Source organism: Phalacrocorax carbo, chromosome 15 (assembly GCF_963921805.1).
Source record: "Phalacrocorax carbo chromosome 15, bPhaCar2.1, whole genome shotgun sequence".
Taxonomy (NCBI): domain Eukaryota; kingdom Metazoa; phylum Chordata; class Aves; order Suliformes; family Phalacrocoracidae; genus Phalacrocorax; species Phalacrocorax carbo.
In genome coordinates this window covers 13,735,606-13,750,418 of record NC_087527.1, presented here as the reverse complement: position 1 = coordinate 13,750,418, position 14,813 = coordinate 13,735,606, and the positions used below count along the sequence as shown (strand labels likewise).

Genomic DNA, 14,813 nt, shown 5'->3' with positions numbered 1-14,813 from the left:
TAAGAACTCTTATTATAAAGATCCTAAAAGAAACAGAAGTGACTGTTATTTTTACGTTCGTACTGCACATCATCTACTGCTAAATAAATCAGTCTAAACCAAACAAGCTCATGAACAGAAACAAGGTTTTAAAGCTTGTGTGAGAAGGAGCATTTAAGAAATAACTAAGTGCGGTAAAGGCTTACACGGCAGAGCCACACATTACCTGTTAACAACATCCTTTAGAGATTCTTGTTGCTGAACCGAAGTCAGGATCATTTCTTGCAGTGGGTTACTTGGGCCTCCAGAGGCACTTGCAGAAAGGCAACAGTTCACAAAGCCAGTCCACCTCCAACTGCTGTCTTCACTGGAAGACAGCTGAGAGGGCTTTCTTTCACCAGTCAAAGAACAAACACTCAGCACATCTCTGCCATACATTGGTGCCCGTGAACAACGGCGCTCATTGCCAGAAAATATTCTGTCCAGGCGCTCCTTCAAAAGCCGGTTCTTTTCTTCGTACGTTTCCTTTGCCAAGAAAAGTTGAAAACATCATTTGCTGCTCCTCACCATCACTTAAAAACCTGAGTTTCTTTAGAATGTGCTTTGTACCACCGACATCCTAGACGCTGACAACTGCTTAGACCAATCACAAAGGGTGTAAATTTCAGATAAAATTTGAAGACTACAGCTAAATTCAATTCATATTAAGCAGTCAAATCGTTCTTAGTTTAGTATCTTCTGGCCTTTTTTAAAGTACTTTTTCATCATTTTGGAAATAAAATTAATCACTTATATTTGGGGCATTTCAATTAACACATTATTATTATTGATGAGGTGCAGGTTCTTGCAGTTTAACATATACTTAATGTTTCCCTATGCTTTACAGGTTGCTTGAGAATCTTTTGTACAAACTTGTGAAGATTAGAAATCTATACAGATTTGCCCAATTGCCTTTGTGTTCAAAACATACAGAAAATCTTACGGTTCCTTTATTTATGCATTACTACGTAATTATGACATATTACAGTTGTAAGAACCTGTCTGCTATCACAGCACTAGAAAGCTGTTAGCTGCTTATATACATCAGACTTTATCTGAAACTACAGATTATAGATGAAAATGCATTAGATCTGTCAACATGAAACACTAACAATAGTCAGGTTTTTTACATGATCTGTAATCATAAAAGTTCCAGCGTTGTGAATTATAGCTCCCATCTATTACACGGACTTAGTATCAATGCTGAAGAGGTGTGCTTCCATAAGAAAACACAAATCAAGTACCTGTGATTGTCCATGTGTAGGTGCTGGTTTTAACGCCACTCCCATGTCACCAGATGACAAATTAGTAACTGCGGTTCTACCTGGAATACAAACTGAGGATAAACCTTGTGTTTATATATTTATTCTTCTGAAGATTGGTTTCATTTATTGTTTTCAACAAGTAGACATTTCATGCCTGTAACACGTCATAACTGCAGACAAATTTTTACCCTAAATGTCCATTGGGAATTGCAAATTTGTGCTTTGTCACACGTCAGATATCTGACGGATATTTACACCGACTCTTTTCACAAAAATCCAAGACAGATCAATGGAATTTTGTTTTGCTTTGCAAACACCTGCCACATTTGTAGTTTATTCAAAACATTGTGTATAGTGCAACAGGTATTAAGTTACACTCTAAATCAGGAAAAGATCGTTCTAATTTATCTTTAACAGATAATCTAAGATTTTTCAGAAAACATATGAATTCAGTATATCTAGAAATTGATGAAACTATATGATAGCATCTCACAGTAGCATTCTTGTGAATTCAACTGCTAGCAGACGTTTGCCCAGACAGCTAACTAACTATGAGCACATTACACACAAGTAAACTGAAACTACAGCAATACCTTTCATTTACTAGCAGACTACAGACACTGCCTAGCAGTTATTTTCTTGATAGGATATATATGTTTCTATCTCAGCTGGAATGTGTTGCCCATCAGCACTGATGAATTGTATTAGAAAAGCAGCCCAAACCTCCAGTAATCACTGTGAAACTGTGTGTAGTGCGAGTGAATACATGCATGAAGAACTGCATTCAAGCTAACAAGCAAGCGCTAGCCCTTACATTAAGAATAACAGACACCAAGGAGCGTGCAGAGGTTTAAGCTTTGCCTTTCCGCATTTTTATTACAGAGAAGCTAACACAGATAACCAGTATAGACCCAGTTTTACTACACAGCTACACGAGTCCAGCAATTCTAGTTTCCAATCACCCAAAGCAATGGAATTTGTTTGGCATTTATAAAAAATTCAGAAAGTCTAATTAAGTGTTTTCCATATGCTCTACATCTTTCTCCAAAGATGAACAGCAAAAACAATAATGTTTTCTTTTATCAGTTGGAAACAGTACTTCAGTTGTTATTGCTTTTAATAGAGCACTCTGTTTACCATCGTGACAGCAGTAAGATGCATGAGTTTTTGTAGAGATCTGACATCAATTTTCATTCTGAACTGTGGCCATGTTAGGAGTACCTGCAACGTAATCAGAGCTGGAGGGTGAAACATTTGAGCCCCAGATCTTCTAAACTATGACAGAAATCCTTTACCTCCCAACAACTGGGAGGCTGTTGAAACTTCCTCTCCCTTTTTTATGGCGAGATGTTTACTCTTCAGAAAGTCAAAATATGAACTCCAAGGGCACATTAATACATCAAAAAGAAGCAGTAAACAGTGTGTTCTAAGGGAACTGTTTCTATCCAGAGGAAATTACAGCAGATGACCATTTCCAGGGAACAAACTCCTAGCATTGCATTTATAACCATTTAACAGTCTGTTGTTTTGTTGTAAATGCATCCTAGACAGCAATTTCTCTATTGTTTTTTGATCAACATCTTGACTGTTTTTAAGCGAGGAACTGATCACGTTTGCATCAAGGCACCGAACACCTAAGCAGCATTTGCAGAGGGAAAGGGAAAACAGTAGCTTGATTAGATAAAGAGGCGGAGAAAATTAGATAAAAGCAAAATTAATGTGGAAAAATGGAAAGAATAGCTGGACATTCTCTGTCAGTATAAAAAATAATCAACCCAATCTTTCTTTGAAAAAACTAAGAGTATTTCAAACTCACTTCTTCCCATAAAAATCTGACCTAAGACACAACTGGTAAAAAGAAAAAAATCTATATATTTAATACAGTTTCAAGCTCTCCCAAGTTTGTAATAAAAGATTATCTACAACACAAGTACGTATCACACACAAATCAGAAGGATTTGCCTCATAGCTTACCTGCTTCTAAACTCAACTTCTAGAATTACGGTCTATAACAATTTGGAGTTATTTATCAATGTGATTTCAGGAATTGAATGTTTAGACAGGGGTGTTTCTTCAGGCTAGAAAACCTACCTTGCTGTGTCACTGCTGTGGAAGTTGGGACACCTGCTTGATGCTGGTTTCCTAAAGCATTCAGAGCGTTCTGAACAGTTCCAGCTTGGGAAACCGTCTGCATGACAACCGGACCCTGAGGTCTCAAATACTGCTGACCGGGTGCTGAAACGATCTGAAGAACGCTGCCTGCAATGGAAGGTTTTAAAAACATTAGGCTGGATAGAGTGGAAAATAAATGCATTCTCTAGCAAAAAGTACTACTGTTACAAACTGATCATTACTGTTTCAAACTGCGTTAAATTTTCCCAGACAAGTTCATTACACCAATCTCATTTAAAGTTCCATCAAACCCAATAGGAGGAAAACACTTAAGTCTTCATAGTTAACGAGCAGATCGTTGTTGCAGGAGTATGGTTTTAAATCTAGGTATTTTATACAGAATTTGGCTGAAATCCAATCAACCAAAATATCTTCACTCCGCGTTCCCTCTATTTATTTTGTTGGCCACAGAGAGTGAAGATTCCCAGGTTCTCCTGAATTTGGCAACACACATACAACAAACAAGGGAAATCTGAGGGCAAAGTATATCGTAGCATTCAGGTCAGGGTAATAGTTGGGTCATAATTCAGAGGCACACCGATCTTGAAGCATTATTTACATCACTTCAGAACAAACCAAGAATGTCCTGTTTTGTCTGGTTTTGTCCTCAGGGAGTTTATCTGAAATAATGCCTCACCTTACTTTAGCTGTATTCCATACGTGTGAAAACAAATTCAATAATATAATCTCAAAATACAACACAGAAAAAGAAAGTAACCATGTCTTTCATTAGATATGCATTTATTTTTCAAAACAGAGCTTCCTTGTTATCCCCATCTCACACAGAAAACAGAGCAGAACAGCCCAAGCAATAGGGATGGAAAAATCTCCTTAACATATAGCGACAAGGAACGTGCTGCCCATATCAAACTCCCCAGCATTCTAAATAATGGAAAAGTCCCTGTTTTGAAATAAGTACCTTGTAACTGCAAGGGTTGCCCTGCAGTGAGCTGGCGAAGTTGACTATGCGATAAAGTGAACTTGTTCCCTTGGAACTGCAGTGTTACGGGGGTCTCTGGCTGAGCGATTCTGCCTTGTGCTCCTGCTATAGAGGCCAGCTGGGCTATTTTTACTACCTCACCACCTGTTAAGGAGGGAAACAGGCATTAAAAAAAGAAAACAAAGTGGGAGGCAGGTTGTTCAATATTCACAGTTCTAAGTTTTGGTTAGTAAACTGGTGCTGAAGCGCCTTCCATGCATAATTATACTTAGTGCATCAAAAAGTGTCATATAAAAGTTAAGCAGGTATTGCTTTCTATATTTGTTGGACAAACTGGAAAAAAGCTGATTGTTTAAAGGGTAAGAACATCAACATTTTAGAAGTTATCACTTTCATTAGCAAAAAAGTTAAGAGCTACCTGAAAACTCATGTGACACTTTGTAACAGAACGAGTATAGACATTAAAGTGATTTTCACTGCCTTTTCAAGAGCACGAACCAAGGTTTAAGGAAGAGACAAAAATATTCACACGTGTGGCACTGTAGACACACACTTGAAATGGCCTGAAATTTGCTGACGAAACATGATTTGTGTTAAGCAATTTGCACTTAGATAAACCAAAAAGCTTTAAAGTGACAAGGACCAAGCTTTTTGTGATTTCAGTGCAGGAAGGTTAGAGGCATTTAAGCATTAAGTTTTACGATACTGAGAAAATATTGGCGTGAAATTTTAGCTTTTGTAAAGGCAGTGCATTACCCCAGAGATAAAATTAATACATCAGTGCTCAGTACTCTATACACATGCTAATAGGCAGTGCACATACAACCTTAAAGCAAAGCCTCATCGCTTTTCTCTGCCTAACAGTTGCAACATTCCTCTCTGCGAGAGAGGCCTTTAGCAGATGGATTAGTGTTTAATATGAAAGGAATAATTAGGATAGAGCTAAAACATTTGGTCTGAAGGAAGTCTTGCCAGCAGAAGGAACATGCAGAAATAGGAGATTAAGTTGACACCGCTAATGTGTGTCCACAGCAATTCTATTGTTTCTTATCCAATTTTCGATTTTCCTTGGTCATAAGCAACGTACTGAGCAAGGCTAATCAGAAGAGTGAAAAAAAAACAACGATTCTGTACACATTTTAGGGTGCCTAGTAACTTAACCTCGTTGTAGTACAAAGGTGGGAGAAACCTTGAAAGGGGAGGCCACTTACTAGGCAACCGTGCCTGGGCCTGAGAGGTCAGTACCAGCCTCTGAGGCAGCACACTCTGTTGGATGGTGTGCGAGGGGGCCTGTGGCTGGGCCTGGCCTAGCTGAGAGGCCTGCGCAGAGGTCTGGCCCCGCGGTTTCACAGGGTTGGCTGTGCTAGTTGCTGTGGTGAAGGTCGCTGCGGGCTGGTGTCTTGGAGCACTGGTGGAAGCCTGAGTTGTCTGAAACTGTGCTGCTGCGGCTGCAATCAATAAGGGTTGTTTGTGCAAGCTGTTAGAGGTTTTAACTCCACTCTTTTAAACAACCTGCATTAAAAAGAAACCTTCCAACAGGATATTAAAATGGCTACAGGAATAGCTTGTCCTTACAGACTGGGATTTCTATCCACACCTATTACTCCACCCTATTTTTACAATATTATATATTTGGAAAGCATTGTTTAAAGGTTAAATAAATACACAAAAGCACTGTAAATTCCCATCTTTGACAGAACATTACAGGTGATCAGGGTTTAAATACCAACTGTGCCGTATCTACTCCACATGCTAACAGTTAGGTTACACAAAGCTTAGTTTTGCATTACGTTGGCAGATCAGATCGTACTGTAGAAACTAGCGGGGAAATTTACTGGCAATTAGTCTGTTGGTATTTTTTAGCCATTAGTATTCTAGACCATTAAGCTAGGAGGGAAAAGGAGTTCTATTTACAAACTAACTTGTATCGTCTATGCAGAGGTTCAAGGTAACCAACCCAGCGCTAACTCTCTTACCTTGATTTGAAGACACTGTAGCTATGGGTGATCTCCCTCGTACTTGGCCCTGTTGAGTTACCGTCGCCGTGGTCACCGTGCGTTGTACTTGAGTGCTTGGGAAAACTACAGTCCTGCCCTCAGGTTTCTGACCGTACTGAACGGGCTGAAACAACCTGAAAAGAACATGAAAAGTCAAAGTCTATCAGGAAGATCATGGTTTAGCTTTTAAATATAAACTCTATCACCTGAGGGAAGTACAAACTGATCACATCAGATGCTAATCTCTTTCTCGAGATGGCTGAAGCTGGCAAGACTCATCACTTCAGCAAACTTCACGTGTGGACATTCTATAAAGTCATTTTGCTAAGGCCGAGAAAGAAGAAAACTTTCATTGCCATGCATCCGATTCAATGCAGGAGGCATCAGAATTACAGCAAACAGCTTAAACAGTCTAGCCTGATATCTGGAAAAAGAATGAGGTTCTCGTATCATTTCCAGAGAGACATCAACGTGCCTGCAGGTCATCAGGCAGCTCCTCTGCATCAGAAAAGCAGTTCCACATCACTTTGAGGTCTCTAATTCACTAGAAGAGACATACTCTTAAAAATTTACTGCTGTAGAACTTTGTATGTCTCTTATACACTGCAAGTACAGCTAACACTGTACACCCAGCTTAAAGAATTATTTCCATGCTAATTTTGCAACACAACACTGCCTTGCCATAAACAAGGACCCCAAGAATAAAATTCATCTGCTGGTGAAGTAAAAACTCTGGGAAATCCATAAACTCCAAATGGAATTGTACACCTCAAAAAAACTATTAAAATAGAATCCCTATTTTCAAGGGTAAACAAGAAAGCAACAGAATAATGAAATGCAAAGTGAAGCCTGAGGTTTTGTGTGAATCTCCTTAGCAGGGATGCAGACAGAAGTTTGTACACATAGCCCCAGAACTACATCTTCCTCCTGTAATTTTGCTTAAAAGGAGGGCGGCTGTACATACCTGCTTGGCTTGAGCTTCACAGGGTTGGGCCTAGCCGGTGGTGGAGGGGAGCTGTAGATTTCTTCAATCAGCTTTCTAGTAACCTTTTGTTTTGGCAACATTTGTGCTTCATAATGAGTCATTTTGTTTTCCATTCCAATGAGATCAAAAAGAGACAGGTCTGATTCCTAGGGACATTGTAAAATAACGTTTATTTTATGCGGTGACCTGAACAGTTAAGTCCTCTCTATGTTCTGTATGAATTCACCTTCTATATTTTATTTTTAACTTGAAATAAATGCTGTCAAGTTTTAAAAGTAACTACTAATTATTAGCCAAAACTGTGTAGAAACCTTGAAAATATATCTCAGACAGTCCCATTTCAAGAATCAGCAGAAAAATAGTTGAAATCATTAGCCGGTTACGAAAATCAAAGCAAGTCACATTTAACAATACACCATATTCATATACCGTAATTTTCAAAGAATAAAGTAGAACTCTTTGAAGATGTTTGTTAACTATTGAGCTCAAATTTCAAACTAGAAAGGCACGCATATAATTTAGGAGTAGAAAAACATGAAGGACGGAAATAAGATCAACCAAAAATATCACCTCATCTGCTCCATTACTTACACTTCTCTCTAATGCAATTATTTCGTTTGATTATCTCAAAGAGGGGGATCACTTCTTTACTGGTAACACAAATAGAGGTACTTCAAATGGATTGAGAGAAGTGTACTAATTTAGTCACTGAATCACAGGGTTTACTCTTCTGTGAAAAAGAGTAAGTCTTGCTCTCCTTTAGCTACTGAAAGCAGAAAGAAAATTAGAGAATGCTGTAAAAAAGCACGGTGCTACCCAGAGTGTTTTAAGTGTTGGAAAATTCCGGCAAACATGAGTATCATGAAAGCAAAGCTGATCTCTCTTTGACCAAGTAGTTAATGAAAAATCACTGACTACAAACCACTTGAAAAGCTCAAACCTCTATTACAAAAAAAGAGGTGCAGCAAGTACGTGCTTGGGAGGCACGGCTATGGAACAGTGAATTCCTTCTCTTATGCACTTCAGGTAGACTGATGATATATAAGAGAACAATATTATGTACTGAAATTCTACAAGGGCACTAAGAGAGAAAAAAACAGTTTACTTGTCTACTCACCTTCCAAATATCCCTTTCTAGGGCACTCAGTACCAGAGACGCAGTTCTGTATTCCAGTGTTTCTGATACGTAAGAGGTACTTGAGAGCCGGGGGTTTATCAGATCAGGGTGATTACAAATCCGTTGCAGCTGCATCAGGACATGCAGGACACTGATGAAGTGTCCACTTTTGAGGGCTTCTTGGGTTCTACCAAATAATTTATACAGAAATACATTCATTTAAGTACAGCTTTTATGGAGACATCCCCAAATCAGCAAGGTGAGAATGTGCAACGCAGCATGAGATGCAAAAGTCTTAGAACAAGCTCAGATTTTACCTAGTGTCTTTCTAGAGCATTTTAAGTAGCACTGTACCAAATATAATTCAGAAACGTGAAACTTAAGGACCAGTGCTACCTTACAGTCCACTACGACCTGACCAGCTCCCTGTCCTCTACCTGCTTTGTTTCAGTTTCATCCCTGCACCTATCAATAACCACTTGACATCACAGCACAGGTAAACAGGCAGGTGGGAGGAGAAACACTTTGGGCTTTAAGAAATAAAGAACCACTCATTAGAGACAAATTTTATAACAAAATAGCAGCAAACCTGACCATTACAACTTGATTTTTAGATCCCAGATGTAAACGTGTGTTTTTCATTAGGCTCATAGCATCGTTTGCCTGTAATTTTAGTTTACAATGTAATCACATTCTATTCACCGGTCATAATGGAAAACTTCAGAAAAAAGACTAAAGCACTTCTAACCGTGACATTCTTTTATCATCTTGCTTAAGTACCAAAAACAACAGCCTTTTTTATTTACTGTTTTAACTCCTTACCCTGGTTGCAATATGACATCTTCATACATAGCTTTTTGTCGACTAGAAAGACGACACTTTAGCACATGTTCGTATTTCTTTGTTAGCTGCTTTTCAACGTCTCTCTTTGATCTTCGCAAAATAAATGGCTGAATCATCTGAAATATTTCATAATTGAGGGAAAAAAAATTCTCACTTCAAAGACACAGTTTTATAACAGGAAGCTAAACCTATTCACACCTACCACATTTGATGTGATAAACCTCATATGCCATATATAATCATATTGCTTTGCATGCAGCTGTATAGGCATTCATTTGTTATTTAATTTCTGCGTGTTAGGATTCAAAATCTGAGCCTTGTATTATTTTTTTCCAAGAAATCTCCATACTATTCTGGTAGCAGAAACCGCTGCTTTCAGCAGGACTTTCTGTCTGAACTGAACAGGGTGTTAAGAAAGGCTGGAAATTTCAAGGTGAACCACATCTTTTCCCTTCTTCCCTTCCCTCCCCCAACAGCTTAACTGCGGCAGTAGGACAGATAAGAAGTAAAAAAAAAAAATGACAACATACTCTGTGCAATCTGATGACCAGTTTATGGCAATAATCCTGGTTCTCCTCATTGGCTGCTTTTACTGGAAAATCCAAATAAGGTCTGGAAATTCCCGGAATCAGGAAATGTACCATGGTCCACAACTCCATCAACGTGTTATGCAGAGGAGTGTCTATCAGAAGCAAACGATGCTGGCTGTGAATAATAAAAGATGACCTTTAACCAATACAGCATGAAAAGGACACCAATATTCAAACACTGTTTACTGCAGCTTTAGGTTTGTCAGATACACAGAAGAAATACTACCGCTAATAAAATCACAGCTAGGATAAATTATCTTTTTAATCTTGAATACACCGCCAAACTAGCTTCCTCGCTGCAAAATATCAGAACATAAAAGGAGATCTGTCTGGGAGCACAGAGTATCAGCAAAGAAGAATCACAGTGTTCCAACAGTGGAAACAAAAAGATCCTGAGCATGTCTCCAAATCCCGATTGTTTCAACTAAAGGCAGGTCTGTAGGTGCATGTTGCACAGGAATTTGGGCAGACCAAATCAAGAGGATTTTTATCAGTTTTCTGTCAAAGACAGAACTGTGTGACATGGAGAGAGAAAAACCCACTTCCAGCAGGAAAACAATCCTCTGCTCTATACCTGCGGAGACTGAAAAGTGCCTCCCAGTGTTTCTCTGTCATGTTCTTTATTTGTTGCATCTCATCTACTATTAAGTATTTCCATCGCATTTTCATAAATGCTGGGTGGCCTTTGAACAGCTGTTTGTAGGACGTAATACACACATTGAAGCTGTTGGGTTCTGTCCACTCCTACAGAAAAGGAAAGGGAGGATGAGACAGAAAAGTTACGGCAGAGCCCTCAAGTATCTTACAACCATCTATTTCTTCACCAAAAATGCTTCACCAGAAAGATGCTATGACCCAAGGGTCCCTTCCAACTCGGGACATTCTACGATTTTAAAAGACAGTCTTGGTCTTTGAATTCCAGTCAGCTCAGGAAGCAGGTTAAGTATTGCCTGTACTGCTTAATACCAGGGGAGTTCCAAAAATGCCTTTGAAAATCTAGAACTGTTAGCTGTGCAACTCTTTGTAAAGCAACTTGTACTGTTAAAAACTTCTCATATTTCATCAGGGCATAAGGAACATACAGATAAACACAGATTAAAGGAAGAGTCTTGCCATCTAAAATGCTAAACACAACAGTGTAAGAGTTGCAAAATACAGCACCTGTCTTTTTGCCCTAAGTTCCCTTTGGCTGCCAAAGTACAGAAGTATTTTCAACCCTGGGCACCAGCGTTTCAATTCCAGCTCCCATTTCAGTATGTTACAGCTCCGTACAACAACGAGGTGAGGGCCCCAGTTACCTACAGAAGAGGAAACACACCACTTAACAGTAGAAAGAGAAGCCTGACAATTCATGTGGCTTGTATTCTCTCCTGATTTTTTACATGCACTTCACTAAATTCATCATTAAAAACGAGATCCAATAACATCCAAGGTATGTTAATGACTAATCTATTCTTTATTATTTTTCAGACCTCAAGTACCCCTTGTGCACCTAATATCTATTTTTCCCTCAACTCCATCAACTGCTTGAATAAGAAATACCACCTCCACAACAAGCTTTGCCTTACTCATGTTCTTAAACCATCGTGACTACAACACCACTACTAGTAATATCTGAGATGACATACAAGACACACTTGTCCAACTGTTCATATTTACTCCTTGAATTTAACTATCTGTGGCCATCTGGTCATTAAACAATTTGTAAGGCTTTTTTTATTCTAATGAACTAGGCTTCGGAAGAATTTTGTCACCTAGAAAGTAACAGCAGATTGAACAAACAGAATACTTCATGAGGCGGCACCCGTATGTCATACAACCTAAGAAGGTTTTTCTGACATAATCCTATTCTGTGCATTAACTAAAGTCTGGTACGGTTCAGCAGAAAAAAAATGTGACCCTGGGCTGCAATTCACAAAGATAATGCTGGCCCAGTACCTGTCTGCAATTGCTGGGTGAAAGAACTTACCTTCGTTACAAGCCAAGTGGGCAAAAAAGGCGATAATCTGTACTGTTTTTCCAAGGCCAGCCTCATCTGCTAGAATGCCATTGAGATTTTTCCTGTACAGCTTTGCCAACCAATCCAGCCCAATCTTCTGATATTCTCTGAGAGCCCCATAGAGCAGCGATGGAGTATTGTATTTTATCTGCAATGGGAATGATTTGATACTTTTTCCCTGAGTTAAATTCACAGAGCATGTCATAAAGCATAACCATTCTATAGTTCAACAACTGGAAAATATTTACTGTGATTTGTTGCTAAAGTCTGTGAAATCATGAAAAAAAGCACTCTTTGTGGAAAAGTAAGCACACAGCGTAGCAGAAAATAGGGAGTCTTACTGCTGTTGTTATCCTAGAGCTGCCTTTAGGTAAGAGCATTTCTGCTGCAGCCGCAACTTCTGATATGTCTCGTGTATGCTTCTTTGGAGGACTTGATCTGTCCATACTCTTGTACTGGTCAATGCTGAGAAGGGAGTCAATGAGGACAACTTCTTTCTGAGGATTTTCCCTATCAGAGATATGGTCTTCCATTTCTGTGAGAGAGAAAAATTATATTGGCATTTAAAACAAACTTAAGTGTCGGTTACACGAAGGAATTGAGATGGCTGGAATTCAGACAGGGTCTAAAAGGAGGCAGCTGACTTCTAAAACCAATTCTATGATTTTCAAACTAGTCAAGCTAAAATTAAATTAGCCTAAGCTCAGGATCACATACATGTTCTGGATGTTCACACTAGCTACGCTAACATGACCATTAGCTTTTCACAACTTCTAGGGAGGTCCTCTTGTACCACCAAAAACCTATCCTCAAATATATAATTCTATCATCACTCCAATACGCAACAGATGGCAACTGTGTAATAGTAGCTAGCTATCAAGTGTGCTGTTTAATTCAGTGTAGAGAGGCTCTTCTATGGCTCGCTAGTGCTCCTGAGAATCTCACACATCTTGACTTTAACACAGGCAAATGCTACCCTCTTTTCATAAACTGAGAAATGAAAAAAGGGAATAAATTCTTCACAGACCATTATCCAAAAATATTTAGTAATAACAGGAATAAATCTCATTTTTCTAATGATCATTCCAAATGCTTAGCAAAAAAGCCACTGTACTTTCCATTCATTCTTGTATACAACGTTCTTCTTCACTTAAAAAATAAGAAACAATTTAGATGTGATTCACTCAATATTTGTTTTCAATATCTTTTTTTATAAAATGCCTTTTAACAGAGACCCATAGAGCCAATGAATTTATTTCACATTGTAAGTCAGTACAACTTCCTCTGAACAAAAAGTAATTTACCTTCCTCACTGCTGTCCTCTTCACTGTCAGGCTTCGGCTGGGGCCAGTGAAAATTTTCTGCAAAGGCACCTTCATACATCTTCAGTAAATCTTCCAGAGGCAATTCAGCTGAAGGTCATTAAAGGACGTTAAGTTTAAAAATATCAAAACTTGTCACGATCAATACCCTTGTTTTTAATCTCATTATGTTCTTCACAATTGTATAAAGCCAGATCTCTAATCGGAATTTAATTGGAGAGGTAATTATTAGGTGGATGATGGCAATACTTATTTAATGACCTCAATTACAGAGAACACTTGGCTTTACACCAAGCAGTTTGCTCACCCAGCTTGCTTTGTACTATATTACAAACGCCCCGTACAAACTGAGAGTAAACCACTGCCTGGGGAGGTTGGGGCATCAAATCCAGCCTAGTGGTTGAAAGACAATTCAAGACTTCAGTTTCAAAACTGAGCTGTACCTCAACCCCACTAAACAGTATCTCCATGGTCCCTTGTCTGATGTGTCAAAGCAGGAACGTGCATGCTGGTGGTGGCCAATCGACACAAGACATCCCCATTAAGAGCTTGGCTGACTGGCCAAGAGTTATAATCCCTCCAACTGGCCAGCTGGCTGCAGCCACTAAGCTGCCAACAGATCAAATGGATTTGGGAACTGCGTATTAATTACCAGGCGGGTTTAGCTTAGTGGGAAGCTTGCCTCTAAAAATCAGCAAGGTTTTTACCATGATAAGTGAAGTGATCCCTACGGGATACTCCACATGCATCAAGCTCGGCATAGCAGTTATTGTTATGTTGCTAAGGAAAGAGACCTGCTAGCCTGAGCATTGTCCCTAAAAGCCCCTTATCTTCACGTATTTATACCCCACCCCAGATCAGCACTTCAGGGCCCTTTCAGACTTATCAGGTGGGTCACAAAACCCTTCTGAGATACTCAAGACAGTTGATGATAAAATGTCCATGTTCAATGTGATACACTTCTGGTTTTAAGTATTTATCATGCATTCCTAGAACTTCAGTTGAGAGTCTTTTGGTGTGAGGTTTTAAAGAAATGCAGTGCCTCAGCAGAGAAATTCTTTACCTCAGGCTACCGTGTACTAGGTAAGTACACGGACCGCCCATCGTCATCCCATAAACTAACAACTACCACTTCCCAAACAGAAGAAAAAAAATACAGATTACATGACTGAACATCTGAATGGATTCTCCTCCTCCTCTATAACCCTATTTACAAATACAATGACCACTGTGTGTTTCTACCGGTTGTTTCAGAGCCCACCACAGAGAGGAATCACGCTACACACCTACCTTCTTTGGCTAGATTAGACAACTCAGTTTGATGGTTTATGTTTCCTTCTTTAGCTTCTTGTTCTTCAATTGTTTCTTCTTCATCTTCAACTACAATAAAAACAAATGCTAACCTTTGCATTCAAATTACACAATAATTTAGGAAGTTTGTAATTACATGCCTCTGAAGGGTACTACTGTAGAATATTCTAAGTTAGCAGGATTCAAAAAGAATGAAACATGGAAAACAAGAACATCTGAGACGAACTACACATAGAACTCAACAGATAAGTGAA

The 14,813-nt window shown here is 39.0% G+C and overlaps 1 protein-coding gene across 14 annotated transcripts in view; it reads right to left on the bottom strand.

Moving 5' to 3' along the window:
* The window catches only part of EP400 (E1A binding protein p400), a 50,834-nt gene that overhangs the window by 19,642 nt on the left and 16,379 nt on the right, over positions 1-14,813 (bottom strand). For 10 of the 14 annotated variants that reach the window (XR_010375322.1, XM_064466468.1, XM_064466469.1 and 7 more), the window contains 16 exons: positions 14,539-14,628; positions 13,231-13,338; positions 12,268-12,461; positions 11,897-12,074; positions 11,089-11,225; positions 10,502-10,671; positions 9,868-10,042; positions 9,317-9,453; positions 8,495-8,681; positions 7,357-7,523; positions 6,372-6,526; positions 5,607-5,843; positions 4,375-4,539; positions 3,375-3,542; positions 1,263-1,354; positions 206-504 (listed from right to left, as the gene is read on the bottom strand). Coding sequence is in view for 13 of the 14 variants with exons in the window: in XM_064466468.1 (XP_064322538.1) it covers positions 206-504; positions 1,263-1,354; positions 3,375-3,542; positions 4,375-4,539; positions 5,607-5,843; positions 6,372-6,526; positions 7,357-7,523; positions 8,495-8,681; positions 9,317-9,453; positions 9,868-10,042; positions 10,502-10,671; positions 11,089-11,225; positions 11,897-12,074; positions 12,268-12,461; positions 13,231-13,338; positions 14,539-14,628 (2,659 nt within the window). In the remaining variant the exon portion in view is untranslated. The remainder of the gene's footprint in view (positions 1-205; positions 505-1,262; positions 1,355-3,374; positions 3,543-4,374; positions 4,540-5,606; positions 5,844-6,371; positions 6,527-7,356; positions 7,524-8,494; positions 8,682-9,316; positions 9,454-9,867; positions 10,043-10,501; positions 10,672-11,088; positions 11,226-11,896; positions 12,075-12,267; positions 12,462-13,230; positions 13,339-14,538; positions 14,629-14,813) is intronic. The other 4 variants (XM_064466478.1, XM_064466480.1, XM_064466481.1 and 1 more) reach the window with 2 other exon arrangements.